Consider the following 22,077-nt stretch of genomic DNA (forward strand, 5'->3'; position numbering starts at 1 on the left):
GATGTTTGGAAGGATATCGTGTCTCAGAGCTCTTATTTTAAATCCCGGCCAGATCCGGTGACACTGGGGGGAGTTGGAGGGAGGAACCTAAAATCTTGGAAAACGCTTAGAGTGGAAGGATCGGGATGAAAATTGGTGGGGAAAAAAAACAGAAGTCCTAGATACGTGATTGACATAACCGGAACGGATCCGCTCTCTTTGGGGGAGTTGTGGAGGGGGAGGGTTAATTCTGAAAAATTTGAAAAAAGAAGTATTTTTAACTTACGATGGAGTGATCGGATCTTAATGAAATTTGACGTTTGGAGGGGTATCGTGTCTCAGAGCTCTTATTTTAAATCGCTACCGGATCCGGTGACACTGGGGGGAGTTGGGGGGGGGCTAAAATCTTGGAAAACGTTAGAGTGGAGGTATCGGGTTGAAACTTGGTGGTAAAAATAATTATAAGTCCTAGATATGTGATCGACAGAACTGGAGTGGATTCTCTCTCTTCGGGGGAGTTGGGGGAGGAGGGTTAATTCTGAAAAAAAAATAGGTATTTTAACTTACGAAGGAGTGATCGGATCTTAGTGAAATTTGATGTTTGGAAGGATATCGTGTCTCAGAGCTCTTATTTTAAATCCTGACCGGATCCGATGACATTGGGGGGAGTTGGGGGGGGACCTAAAATCTTGGAAAACGCTTAGAATGGAGAGATCGGAATGAAACTTCGATGATATCGGAACAATATCATGAATCTGACAATAATAAAGACCGGTCTCAGGAAAGTAAACAGGGTGGAAAGGGAAAGATCCTCCCTGAAACCAAAACTCCCCTTTAATTTTCTTTTTATTTAACCCCCCCCCCCCCCGAAAAAAATTATTATTCACTGTGCATCCAGTTACATAACCTAAACTAATCTAACCTAACCAAAATACCAGCTGAATATCTAATTAAAACATAGCTACAATGTATTTTTCCACCAAACCGAAGCTAATTGTCCGGTACTAACACCGTGAAAAGCGGGTAATGTCTCATGTTCGCGATACAACTTCTCGAGTGTGTTTCTCATAGAATACAAGTACCATAGAAACTTTTATTGGAAACTTTATACATAAATTTACATTCAAACTTAATTAGGCTCCCGTCATAAAATATCACTCTATAGTAAAACGTACTTTGATTATGCAAGATATATGTATATCCATTCTCTGGCACAGATGCATATAACACCTTCTGTTTTCTTTTTTGGTGCTGATCTGATTCTGCTTAATTCTATCGAATTCTCTTGTAAACAAGAGCTGATAGGATAACCAAACCAGCAGCTCCACCAATGGCCAGTTGTTTATTACTTGCAGCTGATTTACAACTATTAATAATAGAAAGTAAGCGGTCACGCATTTCATCTCTTTTTGACTCATTTCCAAAAGACTTGGGAAAAAATGCGTCGTCATAGTTGGCTCCTAATCCTAGTTCTTGAGTAGGAATTTCTTCTCCGTTCGAGCTTGACTTTCCATCATCGCTCTTTCCTCCTTTTACTTTACCAGACTGATTTTGTGCCAATCTACTACTCCCTAGCTTGTCTGATAAATATTTTTTAAAGCGAAACCATATTGAATGCTGATGTTTTCCACTATGAGCATTGTCACTGTTGTCTGTAAATGAGTCTTCTGATCTGGAAGACTTGTCTTGTAACAACTGCTTTTGAAGACCTGAATGATCATTTTCTTCTTCCAAAGCACCAAGAAGTGCTGGCTGCGATTTTATTTTGGTCCCTTCTACATGGATAGGGAAATCCCCTTTTTTGTTAGCAGTCGTAGAAGCGTCTATTATTTTTTTGTCATCTTTGTGGACTACATTCTCCTGAAGATATGCACCTTCCATCTCTGACTGCCATATATTTCTTACATAGGCTAGATCTGTGGAGCAAACTTTTTTCGCCAATTCCATGTTGGGTTCATCATTTGTTTGAACCTGTTCAGCCTCACAATTTTCTACTAATTCTACGCCTGTCACAAAGTCATCTCTCTCGCTCTTCTCCTTCTTTGCTGTCCTTTCTCCTCTCTGCGGTTCTTCTTCTGAAACTATATTGTCTATGGCATTTTCATCATTCCTTACTTTTGACAGGTGATAAGGAGTACCTGAATTGATTAAAGATTCTTGCATGCCGCTACCTGTCATGGTTTGTGCATTGTCTTCACTAGTCACTAAAGTGGCTTCACTGGCTAAAACTCCTTGGTTCTCAGAAAGTGATTTCTCAGAAACTACTTTCGCGCCTGTGAATCCAAAGTCATCTCTGTCGCTCTTCTCCTTCTTTGCTGTCCTTTCTCCTCTCTGCGGTTCTTCTTCTGAAACTATATTGTCTTTGACATTGTCATCATCCTTTATTTTTGACAGGTGATCAGGAGTGCCTGAATTGATTAAAGATTCTTGGATGTCGCTACCTGTCATGATTTGTGCATTGTCTTCACTAGTCACTAAAGTGGCTTCACTGACTAAAACTCCTTGGTTCTCAGAAAGTGATTTCTCAGAAATTACTTTCGCGCCTGTCAGTCCAAAGTCATCTCTGTCGCTTTTCTCCTTCTTTGCTGTCTTTTCTTCTCTCTGCAGTTTTTTCTTAGAAACCATATTTTCTTTGCCATTGTCATCATCCCTTATTTTTGACTGGTGATCAGGAGTACCTGAATTGATTAAAAATTCTTGCATGTCGCTACCTGTCATGGTTTGTGCATTGTCTTCACTAGTGACTAAAGTGGCTTCACTGGCTAAAACTCCTTGATTCTCAGAATACAAGTGATGGCTTCCCTTATTATTAGCAATATCGGCGCTAATCTCCCTCTGCATCTGCTTTTTTTTATTCTCCTTTTCAAATGGTAACATAAAAGCAGGATAAAATGGGTCATCAGCAATGATTTCAGTCTTCCGTACTTCAGGTGCTTTTTTTGAAGAACCAGGATTTTTGTAGGATTTTAGTGCTTCCACATGTATTGGTTGATCACTAACTTCCTTAATTCCTTTTTCTTCATATTCTTTGTTAACTTCAGTTAAAAAATTTCCTGATACATTTCCATCGTCTTTTTCACTGGAAGTTTTGTTCTTTTCATCTTTAAGCATAAAACTAGGAAGGGCTGACCAAATTACTGGCTCATTCTCCCATGGATTTTTTTGATTGTCAGAAAATGAAAATCGCCTCTGAGGCCTCAATTCACATATGTTCTTGGTTGAGTTTGTCATCTTAAATGCTGATTTTCAGTGATGAAACCTCCTTATAAGTGATAAATGACGTCATAGTTGCATCTATGATCACGTCATTCCAAATATTCAACTAGATATAATGACGTCATTTTAAAAGTGCTCTGCGCAATGACAATGCTGTAAAAACTAAAATCAAAGAAAAGAGTGTAAGTCATCATGCCTAGCAGGAACACAAGAAAGGGAATGTTGGAACTGTATTTCCCTGCCTTAACAAATTCTGAATTTACAATTTGTGCCATTTCTTTTCTCTTTTTTTTTCTTCATTTCCGGGCCTTAGGCCACCTTGTCCCCTCCCTTCACTTTATTTCTGTCTCCATGTCCCAACCAGGTACTTGATTTCTAGTTCATCTGTGTACACGAAACTTCTTTATAAAAAAAAAGAATTTTCTTCGGCCAGGCTACTAATATTTTGATTTCTCAAAAATACCGACCAATTTTTGCGAAAACCCGAGTTATTTTAAGTAAAAATCGTTCGTTTCGGAACATATGGAAACAGAACCTCAGAAAAAAAATACTAGAACTTTTCACATTTACATCAATTTTTCTCAATTGATATTTTAAAAACAAATAATTTTGTTTTTGTTAATCTATATTTCCTCTACTTTATATTCCACTGTCCATCCAGTTTTCCTTTGATATAGGGTACGATTTTTAAGACAGATATTTCCTTTAGAATTCAACAAGGTTCCATCCTTGGTCCTTTCCTCTATCTTCTTAATGCTAATGACTTATATTGGACAATAACAGGTAAATTTTAGGTCTATGTATAATAAGCCCATTTCTCCTTAGTAATCAGTTTGATCCGAATTCAGAAACAGTGCAAGAGGATATTCATCCATTTCACGTTGCAAATGCTCTCACTAGAGTGTACTGAGTATCATCAACCAGGTGTGTCAGAGAGAAATAAAAATAAGAAAGCCTGGCAAATACAGCTTATTAGCGACCAACTAGGTGTTGGGGTTGCGCGAAGCGCCACCCCAACTGCTAGTATTATATATTGTATAATTATAATGTTACATTTTATAATAATATCATAATATTATATACATATTATAACCCATTATATTTAAGTTATCATAATAGTTTTTTTCCAAAGAGGAAAACAGGGAAATCGATCGCTCAATGTGAAATAAGTGTGGTGCTATTAGCCTACTACAGAGAGATTCGAACTACGATCCTTCTGTTTAGATTGAAATTCTTACAGCCACTGTACTGCAGTAACTGTTAATAGAGAAGTATTATTATGGTATACTGGGTAGACGCTTCGCGCCACCCCAATACCTAGTTGGTGGGGGCACTTAGCGCCCCCAAGCCCCCCGCTCGCGTAAGTCGTTATGCGCCATATTAGTTACGCGCCAGTGTAGTTGTGTCCCTGTGTCGCACCTGTGAATATAGATATATATATATATATATATATATATATATATATATATATATATATATATATATATATATATATATATGTTTTTAACTACGTAAAACTTGCAAATATATAACATTCTTCGCTGTCCTATTGTCTGTGCATATAAATAGATTGTCAGGTTTACCGACTCTTGAACATGCAACATATAATTGTCCGTGGGAAAAACAATCCGTATTCAGATCTATACCTCATTATTCTAATGATTGCCCTTGAGCTTTGTTGATGGTGATTGCTAATCGAACATTCCCTGTGTCCCCGTCGTCATTTATACATCCCCCCTGTGTCCCCCGGTGTTCCCATTGTAGTTGTGTCCCTGTGTCCCGGTCGTCATTTATATTCCATGTGTCCCGGTCGTCATTTGTTTCCCGGTTTCCCAGTCTGTAATTTCTCTTTGATTGTCCCGGTCGTCATTTATATTCCCTGTGTCCCGGTCGTCATTTGTGTCCCGGTGTCCCGGTATGTAATTTCTCTTTGAGTGTCCCAGTCGTCATTTATATTCCCTGTGTCCATTTATATTCCCCGTGTCCCGGTGTCCCGGTCGTCATTTGTGTCCCGGTCTCCCAGTCTGGAATTTCTCTTTGAGTGTCCCGGTCGTCATTTATATTCCCTGTGTCCCGGTCGTCATTGAGCTTTGTTGATGGTGATTGCTAATCGAACATTCCCTGTGTCCCCGTCATATCCCCCTGTGCCCTCCGGCGTCCCCGTTGTAGTTGTGTCCCTGTGTCCCGGTCGTCATTTATATTCCCCGTGTCCCGGTCGTCATTGAGCTTTGTTGATGGTGATTGCTAATCGAACATTCCCTGTGTCCCCGTCGTCATTTATATATCCCCCTGATCCCCCCGGCGTCCCCGTTGTAGTTGTGTCCCTGTGTCCGGTCGTCATTTATATTCCCTGTGTCCCGGTCGTTATTTGTGTCCCGGTGTCCCAGTCTGTAATTTCTCTTTGAGTGTCCCGGTCGTCATTTGTGTCCCAGTGTCCCGGTCTGTAATTTCGTCAGTCGACAAACATGACGTCAGTCGACAAACAACTTCATGACGGGATAATGCTCAATCCTTATGATGACGTCAGTCGAAAAACATGCATGACGTCAGTCAACACACAAACAAACAACTTATTTTTATATATATAGATGATATTATATATCTGAACATTACCTATCAAATTAAAGAATCATCATACAAGAACTACATGAATATTACCTTAAAGGTCATCTTAGGTAAAACTAATACGGCAGCTTATTATAAACTAATATGCTTATTATAAGTTTTTTGAAGCGAATAGCCTTGCTCTGAGTGTTAACAAGTCTCATATTTTGCAGGACTGCCACCAAGTGAAAATAAAAATCATCAGATTCTAGTGATTTTTTGCTCCAAATTTGGAAGTATATAGAAACGGCACTTATGTTATATGCGAGAAACACACTCGAGAACTTGCACCGCGAATATGAAACACTACCCGTTTTTCACGATGTTAATACTAGACAATTAGCTTTGGCTATGAAAACTACACCAAAGAATTATGGAGGGGGGAGGGCACCCAGAGCGTACTATATTAAATACGTAATCTAAACTAACCTAACCAAAATACCAACTAAATATTTTATTAAAATATAGCTACAATGTATTTTTCCACCGAGCCGCAGCTAATTGTCTAGTGCCAACACTGTGAAAAGCGGGCACTGTGTCATATTCGCGATACAAGTTCTCGAGTGTATTTCTCGTATAATACATAAGTACCTTCTTTGGTTATATGACTATCTTTGGTAACTTAGATAAGATAAAGGAATGGCAACTCTAACTCGTAAGAAGCTTCGAAAGGGGAGTGGAAAAATCTACAGAACAGATTAAATTAGACCTACGTTGCCTGAGCAACGTGCAGTGTTGCGGCAACCTTTGTCCGGCTTCGCCGAATAAAGTGTTGCGAGAGCAACACTTTGGTGTTGTTTCTTTGCTATCGGTTAAACGCTGAATCGAAACTTTTAAAACGTTATGTTCAAAGAAGAACGCGATCAGTAATCACATGATCAAAGGCTATTCCTCAGCGTTGAAAAAACAACAATAACAAAAGAATATCGAAAGAAGGGACTAAATTGACTTTGTAGCCAGTTGAACTTTATCCTTTTCAATCATAGACATCGTGACGTATGAAAGCTTAAAACAATCTATACATATATATATATATATATATATATATATATATATATATATATATATATATATATATATATATATATATATATATATTATATAATCCAGTTGGTATTATAAAGCTATCTGTAACTTTTCACGATCAAAATGCCATAAATGACACTATTAATTATGAATAAACTACAATGACATGTTTTTATCAGCTCATCACGAGCTATCGAAAATACCGAAAGAAGGGACTAAATTGACTTTGCAGCTAGTTGAATGTTATCCTTGTCAATCGTAGACATCGCGACGGATGAAAACTTGAAACAGTGTCTTATATGATCTAGTTGGTATTATAAAGCTATCCGTAACTTTTCAGGATCAAAATACCATAGATGACACTCTTTTGCTTTTACTTTTGCAGTAAATTGGCCATCATTTGCTCACCAAATCCAAAACTTAAATTAATAATTTTTGCACTTCTCATATATTTACTATCTTAAATCCCCTAAAAAGCAACATTGTTGAAAAAACCACGCTGCTTTGCCAAAAAGTAAACCCAAGAAACCAAAACAAGACAGCCAAAAAAGTAATGATATCAATTCCTTCACCTCAGTGTCATATCAAGACTCAAAAAGAAATTTTTGACAGTAAAAAGAAGTGAATATTTTGCTTTTCAGCCCTGTCGTGACAGCACAATCCTGAAATATCATTTTGAGAGCCTAAAGAAGTTAGGATTTTAAATTTCCCCTCCTTGTTATTGCGAAATGAAGATTTTCGCCTCCCAGTTGGCTTTTGTGGTAATACGTACAGATTCCCTTCATAAACAGAAATTTAATTAAATAATTTTTATTAATTTTTAATTAAATAATGCGTCATTAGTAGAATCTAACAGAGACCGCACAAAGCAACTGAAACCTTGTTGCAAACTTGTTTGCAAAAAGAAACAGTCTTAATAATTAAAAACTTAACAAAAACCTAATAAAAACTCAACTATTAACACCAATTACAAAAAAATTAACTTTCGTCCGATCGTCCCAACACAAACCAGAGCAAGCGGTCCTAATCACAAATCTACCACTACCCCCCCCCCCCTGGATCCATCACATAGAAGGCTGGCTGCCGAATGCTGAGTGGTAGACATAAGAAAAGCTTAAAAGTAAAGCCTTATGCCCCTCACGATTGTCTTGTCTGATTTTTCAGTTAGTAGATTATCTTTTTCATTTTTCTTTGATAAAAGAAAAAAAAGTTTTGAATCTTTTAATTAATATAATATTGACTCTTCAATATTAAGCAACCGTGGCCGAGTGGTTAAGGCGTTGGACTTGAAATCCAATGGGGTCTCCCCGCGTAGGTTCGAATCCTGCCGGTTGCGACTTTTTAGCCATTAGAATGACTTGACTTATTCTGATTTGAGTTTAGGTAAATAATGGGAAACTTGAAAACAATTACACTTTTTTTTATTATAGTTAAATGTTCAATCTGTTAATAAGAATTACTAAAGCAATTTGCGCAGTTACTCACGAAGTGATTGCGCAATGTGAAAGTTCATATGCGTAGATTATCTCATGCAAACAGTTAGTGGATTTAGGGCAATTGTTTACCAGCATCTTCGCGGAAAAAATTCAAATCTGCATGCATTGAAATTTCCAAGGCATATGAGGAAAAATTCTCAGGAATAAATTGAATAGCTAATTGTTAAAAGATCACCTGCCTTGAAAAACGGATCATTTCTGCGAGATTTCGCCGCTGATTTTGCTGATTATTTCGTAGCTAAGAAGTTCAAGATCAGCAAATAGATCAGAATTCGCCTATGACTTGTTATGATCAACTCTCAAACCCATATGTTGAAATTCATCTTATGTGAGATAAGGTAAGGGTGGTTGCAATTTTTTCGCATTATGCTTGCGATTTTCAAAGTATTTTTCTGCCTTTTCCCGCAAATTAAACGCGTAGTTCTAATTGCGTTTTTCGCCGCTCGCAAATTGTGGAAAGTTAGAATATAATCCCAAATGAAGAAATTTTTGTGAATATAGCCAAAAAATAGATACCACCAGGGGCGGATCCAGGATTTTTCTTTGGGGGGGGCATAATAGGTCGCTTCAATTAACTTGCGAACAAAGAAACACCCGCAGTTTGAAGGGAACCTCGACAATTATGTGTCGTATGTAGGTAGTGGAAATGGTCGTAAATTTAATCTCAAATCTGGTGAGGGTTAAAGTTCTAATAAATCTATTGAAATTAAAATTCTTTAAAAATATTGATACAAAAAATAGGAAGTTATAAAACCACCCTGCCATAAAAAAAAGAATAAAAAGCTGTTCACCATCGATTTAAAAAATATGATATTTTATATTTTTTGCATAATTTTGGCCTTTGTACTTCTGACCGCTATAGCGAGTGAGTTAAGTTTTTTATTGTCAAAATAATTGGTCTTTTAGCATGTCGCCTAACTTTGTGGCATCACTTAGTAACTATGATAGTAGTGAAGAGTAGGAAATGAGGATACAACTTGTACATTCGTAAAAGATATATTAAACATCAAATACTTTGATGTTCTTTTATGGGTGCAACTGAGTTCTTTTAGGGGTGCAACAAGAAAAACGTTTATAATGGCTAGTCCTGTCAGACTAGAGTCCCATTAGTTTAGAGCTTTTCGTTAGTATTTCCTCTTCTATTCATCCTAAAATATTCGAATAAAGACCAAAATCGTCATAAAAATATGAACTCTAATAAAGATGCATGTAGGTATGTGCTTCCAATTAAGTATACGAGTCGAAATATTCTTTAAAAAACAAATAATTATGTGTTTGTTATTTTTATATTTGATAGGTATAGATTGGAGATTTAAATTCTCGGGATTTCAAGCTGTGGTAGATTTCTATTTAATTTTTTTTAATCTTGAGATTTTCAGACATTCAATTCAAAGTTTAAGTCTCGATATCTCTGTCGAGCACAAAAATAAAAATTTGAAATTTGACTCAGATGTAGCATTAAGTAAGAGAATTGTCCTGTAAAAATTGTGATTTATAAACAACTAATCATGGAAATATAATTGGATGGCATGTATCAAAATAAGTATAAAAGTCGTCAGCGGTACATATAGCAGTTTAGACAATCTTATGGACAAATATATGCAATCCCTACACAAAAACATAACTATTTTCTGTGACTGGCTGGTATTGAGAAGGTGAGAAATTCTGAAGTAATATTGTAGTTCATTGAGACCTTCCATGTTTCTGTGTATATGCCCTGTAAAGCTAAGCCTATTTGAGAAAACAAAACCTGTTGGTCCTCTTTCAGGTGTCAAGTCTCCAAATACAGACAACTCTCCAAATGTTTTATATATATATATATATATATATATATATATATATATATATATATTAAAGGAAATGGGAACTTCCTGGGAGGGTGTAAAGAGGGAGGCTTTAAATAGACTAGGTTGGAGGAGGAGCGTGCGTAGCTGTGTTGGCCTCAGGCGGCTTGGTGCTGCAGTGAGTTATTAGTAGTAGTAGTATATATATATATATATATATATATATATATATATATATATATATATATATATATATATATATATATGTATATATATGTATATATATGTATATATATATATATATATATATATGTATATATATATATATATATATATATATATATATATATATATATATATATATATATATATGTATATATATATATATATATATATATATATGTATGTATATATGTATATATATATATATATATATATATATATATATATATATATATATATATATATATATATATATATATATATATATATATATATGTATATATATATATATATATATATATATAATATTCTTTTATGTAGTTATTTATGTCGCTTAAAGGTTTCTTTATGTAGGCAATTCTTTTTTGGGTAGTGGGGGGGGGGGAAGGTGTTCGTCCCTAGTCTCAACTAGCTACCCCCGTTTAAGTGATCTTTGCCACCCTGGCTCAGTTAATTTCTCCTACTTTCTGTAAAAATCTGGATTTTTATTCCTCTAAATGGTATCACTGCCATTGGATTAGGACTTTAAAGCAAATGGTGAAGAAGATTCAAAAGTTTTACTCATTGCTTCTTTTGATTCTGATAAAGAAGAAAATATAAAAATAATTAAGAAAACAAGATGCAGGGGTGATTTTCAGCGAGTTGGAAAAAAAAAACAATCGTAAAGGCACAACAGATATTTCGGCAAGGAAAAAAAAAATTACCCAGAGAAAACATCCAAGAATCTTAGAACATATTTACCTTTATGTGTTATTCTGTCAATCGTCAGATTAAAAAAAAATCCATAATTTTCTATTTGGTTTATAAGTTATTTAGTTTACAAGATTTATGAGGATGGACAATCTTCTTCAGTTTTTTTTTTTTTTTTTTTTTTTTTTTTTTTTTTTTTTTTTATGTTGGCCTAGTCTATTTGTAGATGGATTTCTCTTAAATTTGTCTAAATAAAATCATTTAGTGTTTGATGTCCAACTTCTTTGATACTAATTTTTAGGTTTTGAGAATATGTTTATGTCTGTATTGAGTTAATACTCAACCAACAGCTTTGACGCCAGAACATAATAAAAATAAAAAGGCTACTCATCATATTGGCTTCTAAAAGATTCGTTTGTGCTACTGGAGTTTATATGTGTGTTTTTCAACTTTTTAGGAAGGATTAAAAGTTATATCCAGGAGGGAAGACCACATAACTGAACTTGCGTGGCGAAGTTTCAAAAATTTCATTTTTTTTCTTGTTTTTTTCCAAATTTCTCAAAAGGTGAAGTTTCACCAAGATTTGGAAAAATCATCACCCTCCCCCTTATTTCTAATTGTCACAAGCGTGTTCATAATAATTGTAAGTCTGATAAAACTGCTGATTTCTAGGAGTACTTCCCGTCCAGGTATACCTGGTACTCCTGGCTCATTTGATCTCACCGTGGCCCTAAGAAGGCTGGATCAAATCACAACTACTCCGTCTGCCTTTACCCCGCCTAGATCTCTCTCCTTAACAACTGTAATAGATACGAATTGTAGATGGCGAACTCCTGATACTATTATGTCGACTGGCTGTAGTAGCTCAATCCTAAGTGACTCTTCTTGGGGAGTACCTGAAAAATTAAAGGTATAATACTTTTGATTCATATTTGGTTTGGGTTTTAGGTTGCAGTTATCTCCCTCGCAATTTAGTCGAATGAAGACTCTCAATGGAACTAGAAGAACTTTATTTACGCTTACTGTTTATTAAATTTGTCTAGCCAAAAGAATTTATCAAGCAAAAATGTGTGTTGTTACTTTTTCAAAAAGGACAGTAACTTATCCCCCCCCCATGCATGTTTTGCGCTTCCTTGCTTTTTGGCAGTATATCTTTGAATTGCTGCAATTGATACGTACATTTGAAGACAACTCATCCCACCACCAAGCTGCCTGACGTCAACCCAATTGTTCACGCTCCTCTTCCTCCTTACTCCTTACAGAACTTTACAATGGCGCAACTGTCTTAACTTTATTTTTGTTTCTACACCTTGAAAACGGGATAAAACTGCATTTTACAGGCATCTTATTGTTTTAGATAGGGTCGTTCAAGAGAGTAGCGAAAACGACTCTTCGATAACTCCCCTGGAAAACATCTAGCATATCTTTCTAAACCTTTTTAATGACCATGTTTCAGAGACATATTGGCCGCTGTTATTACTATGGCTTCTAGTATCCTAATATTCGTTCTAAGACTTATCTTCCTACTCTCCCAAATAATTTTTAAGTGCAGAATGCTTTTTATATCCCCCTTCATATTTACCATCTTTATAATACTACCTATAAGAGGGAAATTGTCCACTCGTTTAATTTTCTCGTGAGCTAAAATTGCCTCTTCTTCCTCATTTTTATTCCTTACTCAAACGAATTAATCTCGCAGTCTGAACTTCTAAAACCACCAAAAATTCGTTTGTTTTGCTAAACTTGTAGACGTTCAGATCATACGCATAATATAAATCTAGGCAAGTTTTATCTTCCTGTTTGATACCTTGTTCCTCTGTAGCCTTTGCAGTGCTCCTTATGATTAGTTCACATGTGTCCTTAGTTATGGACCAATCAGGACTCTTTATATAAAAAAAGAAACAAGTTGTGATCGGCTGAAAATATTACACCTAGACATTGATGTCTAGCTGAGTGTGCATGTGAAGTGGACTTTAGGACAAAGTCCTTCGAACTATCTATATAATAATTTGCTATATCTTTTAACTTCAGCTCTGTCATAGTTGACCTTGAAGATCTGAAGCTATTCTCATCCAAACAAAGTTGTTGTCTTATTGTACAATAGCTTTCATTAAAATTAAGATGGTTTTGTCGATAGTTTCGGCAAGTCCGCTATGTTTAGCCTCACCACTGGAGGATCGAGTCAATCCTGACGAGTCATAATGTCTTGGCTTGGCATTACTAGTAAGCTTAAGGTAACAGTTGATAAGATTGTAGTGGTTGGAAGTAGTGACTGCCCTTCAGGTTTAACGATAGACCTATCTCTAGATTCCACGACAGCCCTTTCCCTGGATTCCATGACAGCCCTATCCCTGGATTCTGCGACAGCCAGTAGGTGCATGTTACTTCATAGGGAAGGTTTTCTAAACGATTCAGGTGTTAATTACGTCGTAAGGAATGTTTTCTAAGGGATGCAGGTGTTAAATACCTAATAGTTTCTTTTTAAAAAACCTATGAGGGTCAGGGCTTCCGTACTCCAGGATTACTGTGATTGTTATGTAATAGAGTCTCTTAAGAACTTTCAGGGGCTTCTTTACCCCAGGATTTCTTTGAATGTTCTTTTAAAAACCTGCGACACCCCTGCCAAATCATGATTTGCTTTTAAAAGCCTTCAGGGGGCCTACCCTCAAGTAAGGGAATAGTCCTTACATCATTCCAATATATTCTTGATTTTCCGCCATTTCGTGTTGGCAAATTTGTAGCCATTTCTTTTGAGCGGAATAGTTATAGAGACTATTGATTTTATGGAACAAAGGCTTGTTGATATCCCGTTATTTCCAGGAAAACAGAAACGTCATCTGCTATTATTCTACCGAGAAAACTGTACAAAGTGTACGTAGTGTACAAATAAAATATGTACAAAGTAGTAATTTGCATGGCGCTGTTCTTTGCACTTAAATAAAGAAGAAAATACAAGAATCAATGTAATCCATTTTGAGAAGGAAGCTTTGTCAGTACTTGCCGTTTTGGGTCAATTTGTTTTGGGTTGTTTGCTGGCAACTATGCACTGTGTTAAACTTGGGATTGTTCTGTATCTGTGTGCGTCACTCATTGTAATTTGCTTGCGGGATACTCTTGGTATGGTTAAATATAAAGATTGACCTAGCCATAGACAAAAAATAAGATTTGGAATTGGAGCAATTCCTATTTTAGAAACTGTCAACACCATTTAGTGTTTTGTGGGAAAGCAAGGTGATAATACAGGGTATAATATTAGTTGAAATAGCGAAATGAAACATATTGAGCTGGTAGCACACAATAGACGTCTTCAACAAGTAATAATTCAAGGAAATAACTAACAAATGTTTTGAATTCATATTTACTGTTTCTATTAGACACGACAAGTGCTTCCTTTGCATTTCTATTAGCCATAACAAGCACACTCCTGGTTCACACAGATGCTTTTTTTGCGCAAAATGGCTAGTTCTATGATTCTATGGCTAGTTCTATGATCCTGGAAGTCCTATGATTTTTAACCCCGTTATTCCCTATAATTCATATATAAATTGCTTGTTTATGTTTTTTAAGAAACACCCCCCCCCCCCCAGCCCAATAAGTTTCTTTACATGTGCATAGTCCGTGTATAACCTTTTTTTAAGTGTGTACAATTTTGCAACCAAATAAAGAAACCGCTGAACCCTGTTAAAAGATCTATCCTTGGATAGCTTTTTGTTTGCTCTTGGTCTTTTTTTCTTAAAATTAAAAAAATATTTTTCGGGCCAGACTCGTTTCGGGTTGTCTAGTTTTATTTAGTTTTTATTTATCTTTTTTATCTTTTATTTGGCATCGATATATTTATAAGAGTTTTTAGTTTTTTTTTTTTTTTTTTTTTTTTTTTTTTTTTTTTTTTTTTTTTTTTTTTGTATGTATTATTTACTAATCGGTTTAATCCGCTACGTTAAAGAGAAAGGAAAGAAAAACGTTTTGCGGCTCTTCTTTAATAGCTCTTTTGGTTCCATTGTAAGTGGTTGTGGAAATACAAAAGGCGTTAAATGACATTTGCCAAATTATCCACGAGAAGCAAAAATCTGTTTTGGGAAATCTGGCTCCATATCTCTCCCGAGCTCCAATCCTGCATTTCTGTCCATCTCATGGTAAACCTGATGTGACAGGTTTCATGGCTGTGAAAGTCATGCATTTAAGTGCTTTTCATGCTTTTCAGTCTCCAAAACTGGTCAAAATTTGGTTGTAACACGTTTTGAGTTTAATATAAAATTAAGAATGTCCCGAGAAAGAAAAGGGGACGTGCATTCTGATTAAACCAATCGAGCAGGCATGCCTGATTTTATTAGAATCAATGTATAAGTCATTAATTACTAATATGTCACATAATGCGTTTCGTATTTCCACAGCCGCAAGTAATAACTTGTGGAAAAGTCTATTCATTTAACGATTAACCTTTTAGCTGCCCTTTATTACAACCCTAGTATCATCCATTAGCCGTTTCAGATCGTTAAGCCAATGGAAGGCTCTGTAACACTAGGCCATTGGTCTCGGTTGGCCCAGCCTCATATTGGGAGTATTTTGGAGGAACAAGAAGGTGTGACTACGAAATGCTCAAATCCGGTGTTAGATAGTATTTTTACGTATGACGAATACACTCTTTCAGATATTGAAGAAGACGAGGCAAGTTCTTACTTTTAGATCGATTAGGACTATCTTATTTTTTTCTTCTTCTTCTTAGCACCGATGTAGCTAGTATTATGATTCTGCTTACATGGCAAGAGTGGCTAAAATTTGAAAATACCGATTATTAAAGAGATTTCTAAAAGAGGGGTCAGGGGTCAGATGTTTCTCAACTACATTATTTTGTATCACAGTTCAATAATGATACAAAAAAACCTCGCAGGCGAGTACGCAAGGGTATGAAGCAGGAGTTGGAGTCTTCTTTCTGGAAAACCCTGTGCGTTTTTAAGATTGTCTTCATAATTTCGTCCTTGTTCGTTTAATTGGTCTTTTCTTTTTTCCCTTTTTTGTTTGTGGCCCTGTCTAAAACGTTGGTCCTCTTGTGGTAGTTGCTTGTGTACATGCATGTTATTCTTTGTAAAAAAAAAAAAAAAAAAAAAAAAAAAAAAAAAAGCAAGCTCGATAAGTTAAAAACTTTACAAAACATTTTGTTTCAAATAAAGAAAACTTTAAAAGTATCATTTCCTTACCGAATACTCAAGGCCAGTTATTAAACGAAATTCTTCTTGGAGAGATTCAGCCTAAAATTTAAACCAAAAAAGTAAAGTCATCAAAGCCTGTTATAAAATGTAGAGTTTGACAAGTCGTAAGACTGTTCCTTAAAGCAGCAAACTAGTGCACAAATTGTTACTAGAGATCAATTCAGAAAAAAATCTAGTCGCAATTTCCTTGAATTAGTAATTCTTGAGCTTGAATTGAAAATATCTTTAGTAAATAAGTGGAAATATGTATTTGTCACTTTAGAAGTCAATTTGATTTTTAAAATGCAATTTTCATTTTTACTTTTGAAGCACAAAATAAGCACTTACTTTTGTTTGGAATTTAACTTTAAGAACCGTGGTTTTGTTGCTTGTTTTACTGTTAATGTCTGCTTTTCGTTTTATGTTCCATGCTTTTTGTCCTTACTTATATGCTTTTGTGCTTACTTCTCTCTCTCTCTCTCTCTCTCTCTCTCTCTCTCTCTCTCTCTCTCTCTCTCTCTCTCTCTCTCTCTCTCTCTCTCTCTCTCTCTCTCTCTCTCTCTCGTTCATATTTTTTTTTTTTATTTAAAACACTTTGATCTGAAACAAGATGTTTTAAGAGTTTTTGTCTCGTTATATTTTATCGCTATACAATATACCAACCAACTCATTTTCTAGAAAATAAAATTTGGTCATAATACTGATTTGAAAAACCATAAAAGTTAAATGAATCTTGAATCCTTCAGAGCCATTGCTGGCGCATAGAGCGTCGAGTCGACGTTTCAGTTGCGAATGTTTTTTACAGGGACAAGTAGCAAGCTTGTCGCCCAACCTTGCTGCAGCGGGGATCGAACCCTGGGCTCCGTAACTGATACTGATTAAAACCATATTAAAAGTTTCCCCTTGGTTGGTTTATTTAGGACTTTTCATATTTTTCGCCGCTCCTAATAGCAAAGTTTCCCAGGAACATTTCCTATCCTAGATCACTTTCCCGGGCACAGTCTTTTACAGAATAACTTTAAAAAATTTCCGAAAAGGAACAAGTTGTTAATAATTCTTTTGTAAAATCCTCTATTACAAACTAACTAAGGATAATGTTTTTCTGATAATCTAAGTTTACTCTTCTTACTTGCTTTGTATAAATATCAGTCACCATTATTGTTGATTTCTAAGTTTGTTTATTCTTAATTTTCACTTATTATCTATGGTTCAAAGCCAATTTTTTTCTTTATCATTTTTTTTCTGTATCTGTTTTTTTTTTCAATAAGGAATAATCCGAAAATTTCTGTTTTTAATATGAAAAAAAAATAATTTGAATAGAAAATTTGATCAGCAATAAGTTTTTAGGGTATATAAATTTTGTCAAAAGTAATGTTTTTGTTGAGGACTTTGCATAAAAATACTTTATTTTACTTTAATTATGTTTTTTTTATAGGTATTACATCCAGGGAAATCATTCGAGTCGTCTGGACCCATCTACACATTTATCAATTCAGTCGTCAAACACCCAGACGGGGATACATTAACCACCCCTTGTCTTGGAGATGCACAAATGTCAGTTGGTGAAGCACCCATTGAAGGTAAGTAAGTTTTTTTTTTTTTTTTTTTTTTTTTTTTTTTTTTTAGGCATTAAGACGCCAAATTGATGAAATCTACTTTTTCATCTCTGGTGAGATTCGTGCATGGATGGTTTGTTTGAATTTTTGCATTTGTCGGAGAATTTCATAAAACCGCTTTGTAATCCCTCATTATTTTAGCCTCTAAATATAATTAATTTTCTAAGCTAATTTGACTACCTCTATACTAAAGTGTACTGCGACATTTCCTTGCTTCAATTACAAAGAAAACTCGGAATATTTTCTTTAACTGCTGCTACTACTACTATCAACTCACCGCAGCACCAAGCCGCCTGAGAGCCGACACAGCTACGCACGCTTCTCCTCCATTCCGATCTATTCAAAGCTTCCCTCTTTACATCCTCCCACGAAGATCCCATTTCCTTTAAATCTTTTTTTTTATGACATCCTCCCACCCCAACCGCGGACGGCCTGCTTTCCGTTTAGCCCTAGGCGGTTAGCCGAAAAGGACAATCTTTGGCAATCTGTCATCCTTCATCCGTAGGACGTGCCCTAGCCATCTAAACCTTTCTCTCACTGTAGCCCTAGAAAGCGGGATTGATCCACACTTTGTACAACCTACTATTTGAAATACGGTCAGTCAGCCTGGTACCCAGAACGATTCGTAGGCAATTTGTCTGGAAAACATATAGCAAACCTTCATCCGCCCTTCGGAGTGCCTAAGCTTCAGAGCTGTATTTGACGACCGTTATCACTAGCTCCTAATATTATAATCTTGGTTTGCAAACTTAACTTCCTTTCTTCCAAACTTTTTTTTTAATACTGTGAAAAAACACCCTGAGCCTTGCTTCACTGCTCTCACCGTCCTTACTAATAATGCTACCAAGGTAAGTGAAGCTGTCCACCTGATCAATCTTTTCGTTATCCAACGTCACCTTATCATCTTCACTTATTCCTAGCCTTAGTGACTTAGTGTTCTTAACATTTATTTTCAAACCTATTCCAGCACCCTGAACTTGCAAAGCCTCTAAAAAATTGCTCATTTTGCTCATACTTTCATCTAAGGATGTTTAATTCATCAGTATAATCTAAGTCCAGGAGAGTTTTTCCTCCCCATTTGGTCCCGTTGTCTCCCATTGCTTTTCTTGTGCTTCTTAAGGCAAAATCCGTAAAAATAATCCATATAAAGGGTGATATAACACAAACCTGCTTAACTCCTGATTTAATATGAAACCAGCTGCTAACCTCATTTCCTACCTTCACCTCTGCAGTGTTATTCTGGTACATAGCACTAATCATTTTAATGTATTTGTTTGGTATATGATGCAAGGATAAGACCTTTGCTAAAGCTTTTCTATCAACATAATCGAAAGCTAGCTCATAATCTATAAAACTGATAAGAGTGAAAATTTGGTCGGCACATCCCCTACGTTTTCTAAAACTGCACTGTTCTTCTCTTAAAACTTTGGCTGCAGCATCTCTCAGTCTAAAAAGTATCATACTACTAAGTAATTTGCTACCTACAGAGACCATACTAATGCCTCGATAATTAAAACACTTACTCTTGTTACGTTTCTATACAGGGGTTTAATTAAGGTCTTTCTAAAACCGCTAGGTACTTCTTCTTTTTCAATAATCATATTCATAATCTTCAATAACTTATTCCTAACCTCAAACGCTATCAGCACCTGGAGCCTTATTATTGTTTAATCCTTGTAGTACTGTCGCTAATTCTTTCGCACAAAACAAATCTTCCTTCACATCCAAGGTATCACAAACTTTTTCATTTTCCTCTATATCTTCGTGCAACTTATTATGCCGCCTAACTGCATCTTCCAGATCCTCGGCAATTTTATCCATGGCCTCCACTTCATACCTCCTTTGTTCATATTTTAATGCTTTCTCCACTTTCTTTACGTTCCTTTTGTTTTCACATGATCTATCACTCAGATAATTCTCGTACAAGCGCTTTCTCCTCTCTATTAACAGTAAAGCTTTTTCACTAATATTCCTAGCTGCTGTCCTTACTTTCTTCCCTGAGACACCATCAGCAACTTCACAAATTATTTTCCTAAAGTTGTTCCATTCATCTTCCACATTGTCAAATTTTAAACTCTCCAGTTTAGTAATGAGCTGTTCCTGGAAAGTTTCTCTCAAACTCTCATACTGGAGTCTACCAACATCATAACTTCCCGGGAGCTAGTTACCCTTCCGAAATTTCAGCTTTAAATTAACCCTAGACACTACCAGATGGCAATCTTTACTTTTAGCATCAATAACAGCACTTCTATATACCCTAGTATCTTCTATAGATCCTGCCAGTCTTTGGTCTACAATAACATGATCAATAAGGTTTGCTGTCTTACCTTCACGTGGATACCATGTTAACTTTATGGGCCATTTTATGGGCCTTTAAATCATCAGTTTACCTTAGTTAAAACAAGCACTCCATCTTATGTGCCAATTTCTCAGTTGTTTGTTCCACGACATTAATTGGTTTTGCTTCTGAACGTATAAAAGAATGCTCCGTGGCTCCGATTTTAAAACGCATAAAACAACTTATTGGACAGATGTAGTGAGAAACAATATTTGAAGATAAAATTCTGAAATGTGTGTGTGTGTTTTTTTTTTACAAACCTTTATTTTTTTTTCTCAAATTTGAAAGATGTTGTTAAACCCTTTCTTGTGAATTTCGCCCAAGAATATGATGTGTTCCTAGAAGAAATATGGACAGATCTTATTTTCAGAAGAAGAGACCTATATTTTGACAGCAAAATACAGAAGGGGACTTGTTTTTTTCGCCCATGCTATATTGGTGCGAAATACAATCTATGCATATATGTGGAAGGAGGAACAGCTGCAACATCTAACCCCCTTCCCTGCTTCCTCCAAAAATTCATCTTAACTATTTTGATTTAAATAATCAAAACATACTAGCTTCTTACTGGAAATACATTTAATTTAAATGTTTGGGCTTGATAGCTTCAGCTCAAGGGATAGAAAAAACTTTCCTGAAATAAGTTGGAAACACTCCCTTGTTTTAAAGCTTAATACATTTGTCATCAGTAAGTAGAAAGTTGGACTTTTTAAAATAAAATATCGGCTATGTTTTTAAAAAGTCTAATCTAAAGATGCCTAGAGACATCCAGGTTTCATTTAATGATAGATTCAAAGTTGTTATATATATATATATATATATATATATATATATATATATATATATATATATATATATATATATATATACATAAACAAATCCAAGAAATCATTTGAATTAACATAACCGATTGTGCAAGGAATTTAAGAATTACGCTGTTTAATATTAAATTGGGGATCAGTCCACGTTTATCGACTCATGCTTATCATCGCATTACTCGGACGAGCAATAAAACTGAGACTCTACCTAGTTTCCGTGTAGAAGATAAGCTTTGGAATAAGCTTAGTCCTGGTTTAAAGAGATTAAATAATTTTGATTTAAACAGTCTTGTAATTAATTGTATTGTATCTGATTAACGACAGGAGCGTAATTTGCTATGGGAAAAGGGGGGCAATTGTCCCTCCCAAACCTCAGTTCCCCCCCCCCTGAGAGCTGAGTTTGCCCCCTCAGCTGAAGTTTGATTTCTTCTGAAGTCTTGTCAAAACTAACACAAGCCTGCATAATTCAAGGATCAACGGAAACAGATTTGTTTTCTTTAGTATATATTTACTTTTATAGTAATATATAGTATTTTCATGGTACCAAATGGCTCATTTTTCAGTTTTCATTTTTCATTTTTCAGTCCTCACAATGCTACAGACCATGTCTGCACAATGCTATCTCATGTTTGAATTGTACCCAATGAGGGAAACTACCTCCTCTATCAGTTCTTTTGAATAATAAACGGATTGAAAAGAGTTAATGTTGATGAAAAAAGTAGCTGTTTAGTATAAAATGTTGATTAAAATGGAATAGCTGTGGGCATCAAGTCATGGCTAATAGTAGAAAAAGCCAAGACAGATAGTCCAATTGAGTGAGAAGAAAAACCTGGCATTAATTCCTGTTGAGCCTTTTGAGGTGCTTTCAGAGGCTTCACTGTTAATCACGCTCAGATTTGCAAATATAATGGGTAATTGAAAAGCTTAAACACCATTTATATACTGATTCTAACGGATTCCATCCCAGGAGGTTTTCTTAGGGAAATATAAATTGTTTTTACCTCTTACCAAAGATCTCATATTAAGTGTAAGATTTTTGACTTGTAAGATTTAACTACACGACCCCAAATTTCGGTGAAGTTCCATTTTGACAGTCGAGACG

The 22,077-nt window shown here is 35.5% G+C and overlaps 1 protein-coding gene and 1 non-coding gene across 11 annotated transcripts in view; both read left to right on the top strand.

Moving 5' to 3' along the window:
* Positions 1-22,077, top strand: part of LOC136033896 (trafficking kinesin-binding protein milt-like) — a 143,891-nt gene that overhangs the window by 94,090 nt on the left and 27,724 nt on the right. For 5 of the 10 annotated variants that reach the window (XM_065714886.1, XM_065714887.1, XM_065714884.1 and 2 more), the window contains 3 exons: positions 11,690-11,927; positions 15,497-15,682; positions 17,639-17,783. In XM_065714886.1, coding sequence (XP_065570958.1) covers positions 11,690-11,927; positions 15,497-15,682; positions 17,639-17,783 — 569 coding nt within the window. The remainder of the gene's footprint in view (positions 1-11,689; positions 11,928-15,496; positions 15,683-17,638; positions 17,784-22,077) is intronic. The other 5 variants (XM_065714885.1, XM_065714891.1, XM_065714892.1 and 2 more) reach the window with 2 other exon arrangements.
* Trnas-uga (transfer RNA serine (anticodon UGA)) lies at positions 8,080-8,161 on the top strand. The gene has a single exon. It is a non-coding gene; the product is annotated as a tRNA-Ser (tRNA).

The sequence above is a fragment of the Artemia franciscana genome, chromosome 12, assembly GCF_032884065.1.
Source record: "Artemia franciscana chromosome 12, ASM3288406v1, whole genome shotgun sequence".
NCBI classification, from domain to species: domain Eukaryota; kingdom Metazoa; phylum Arthropoda; class Branchiopoda; order Anostraca; family Artemiidae; genus Artemia; species Artemia franciscana.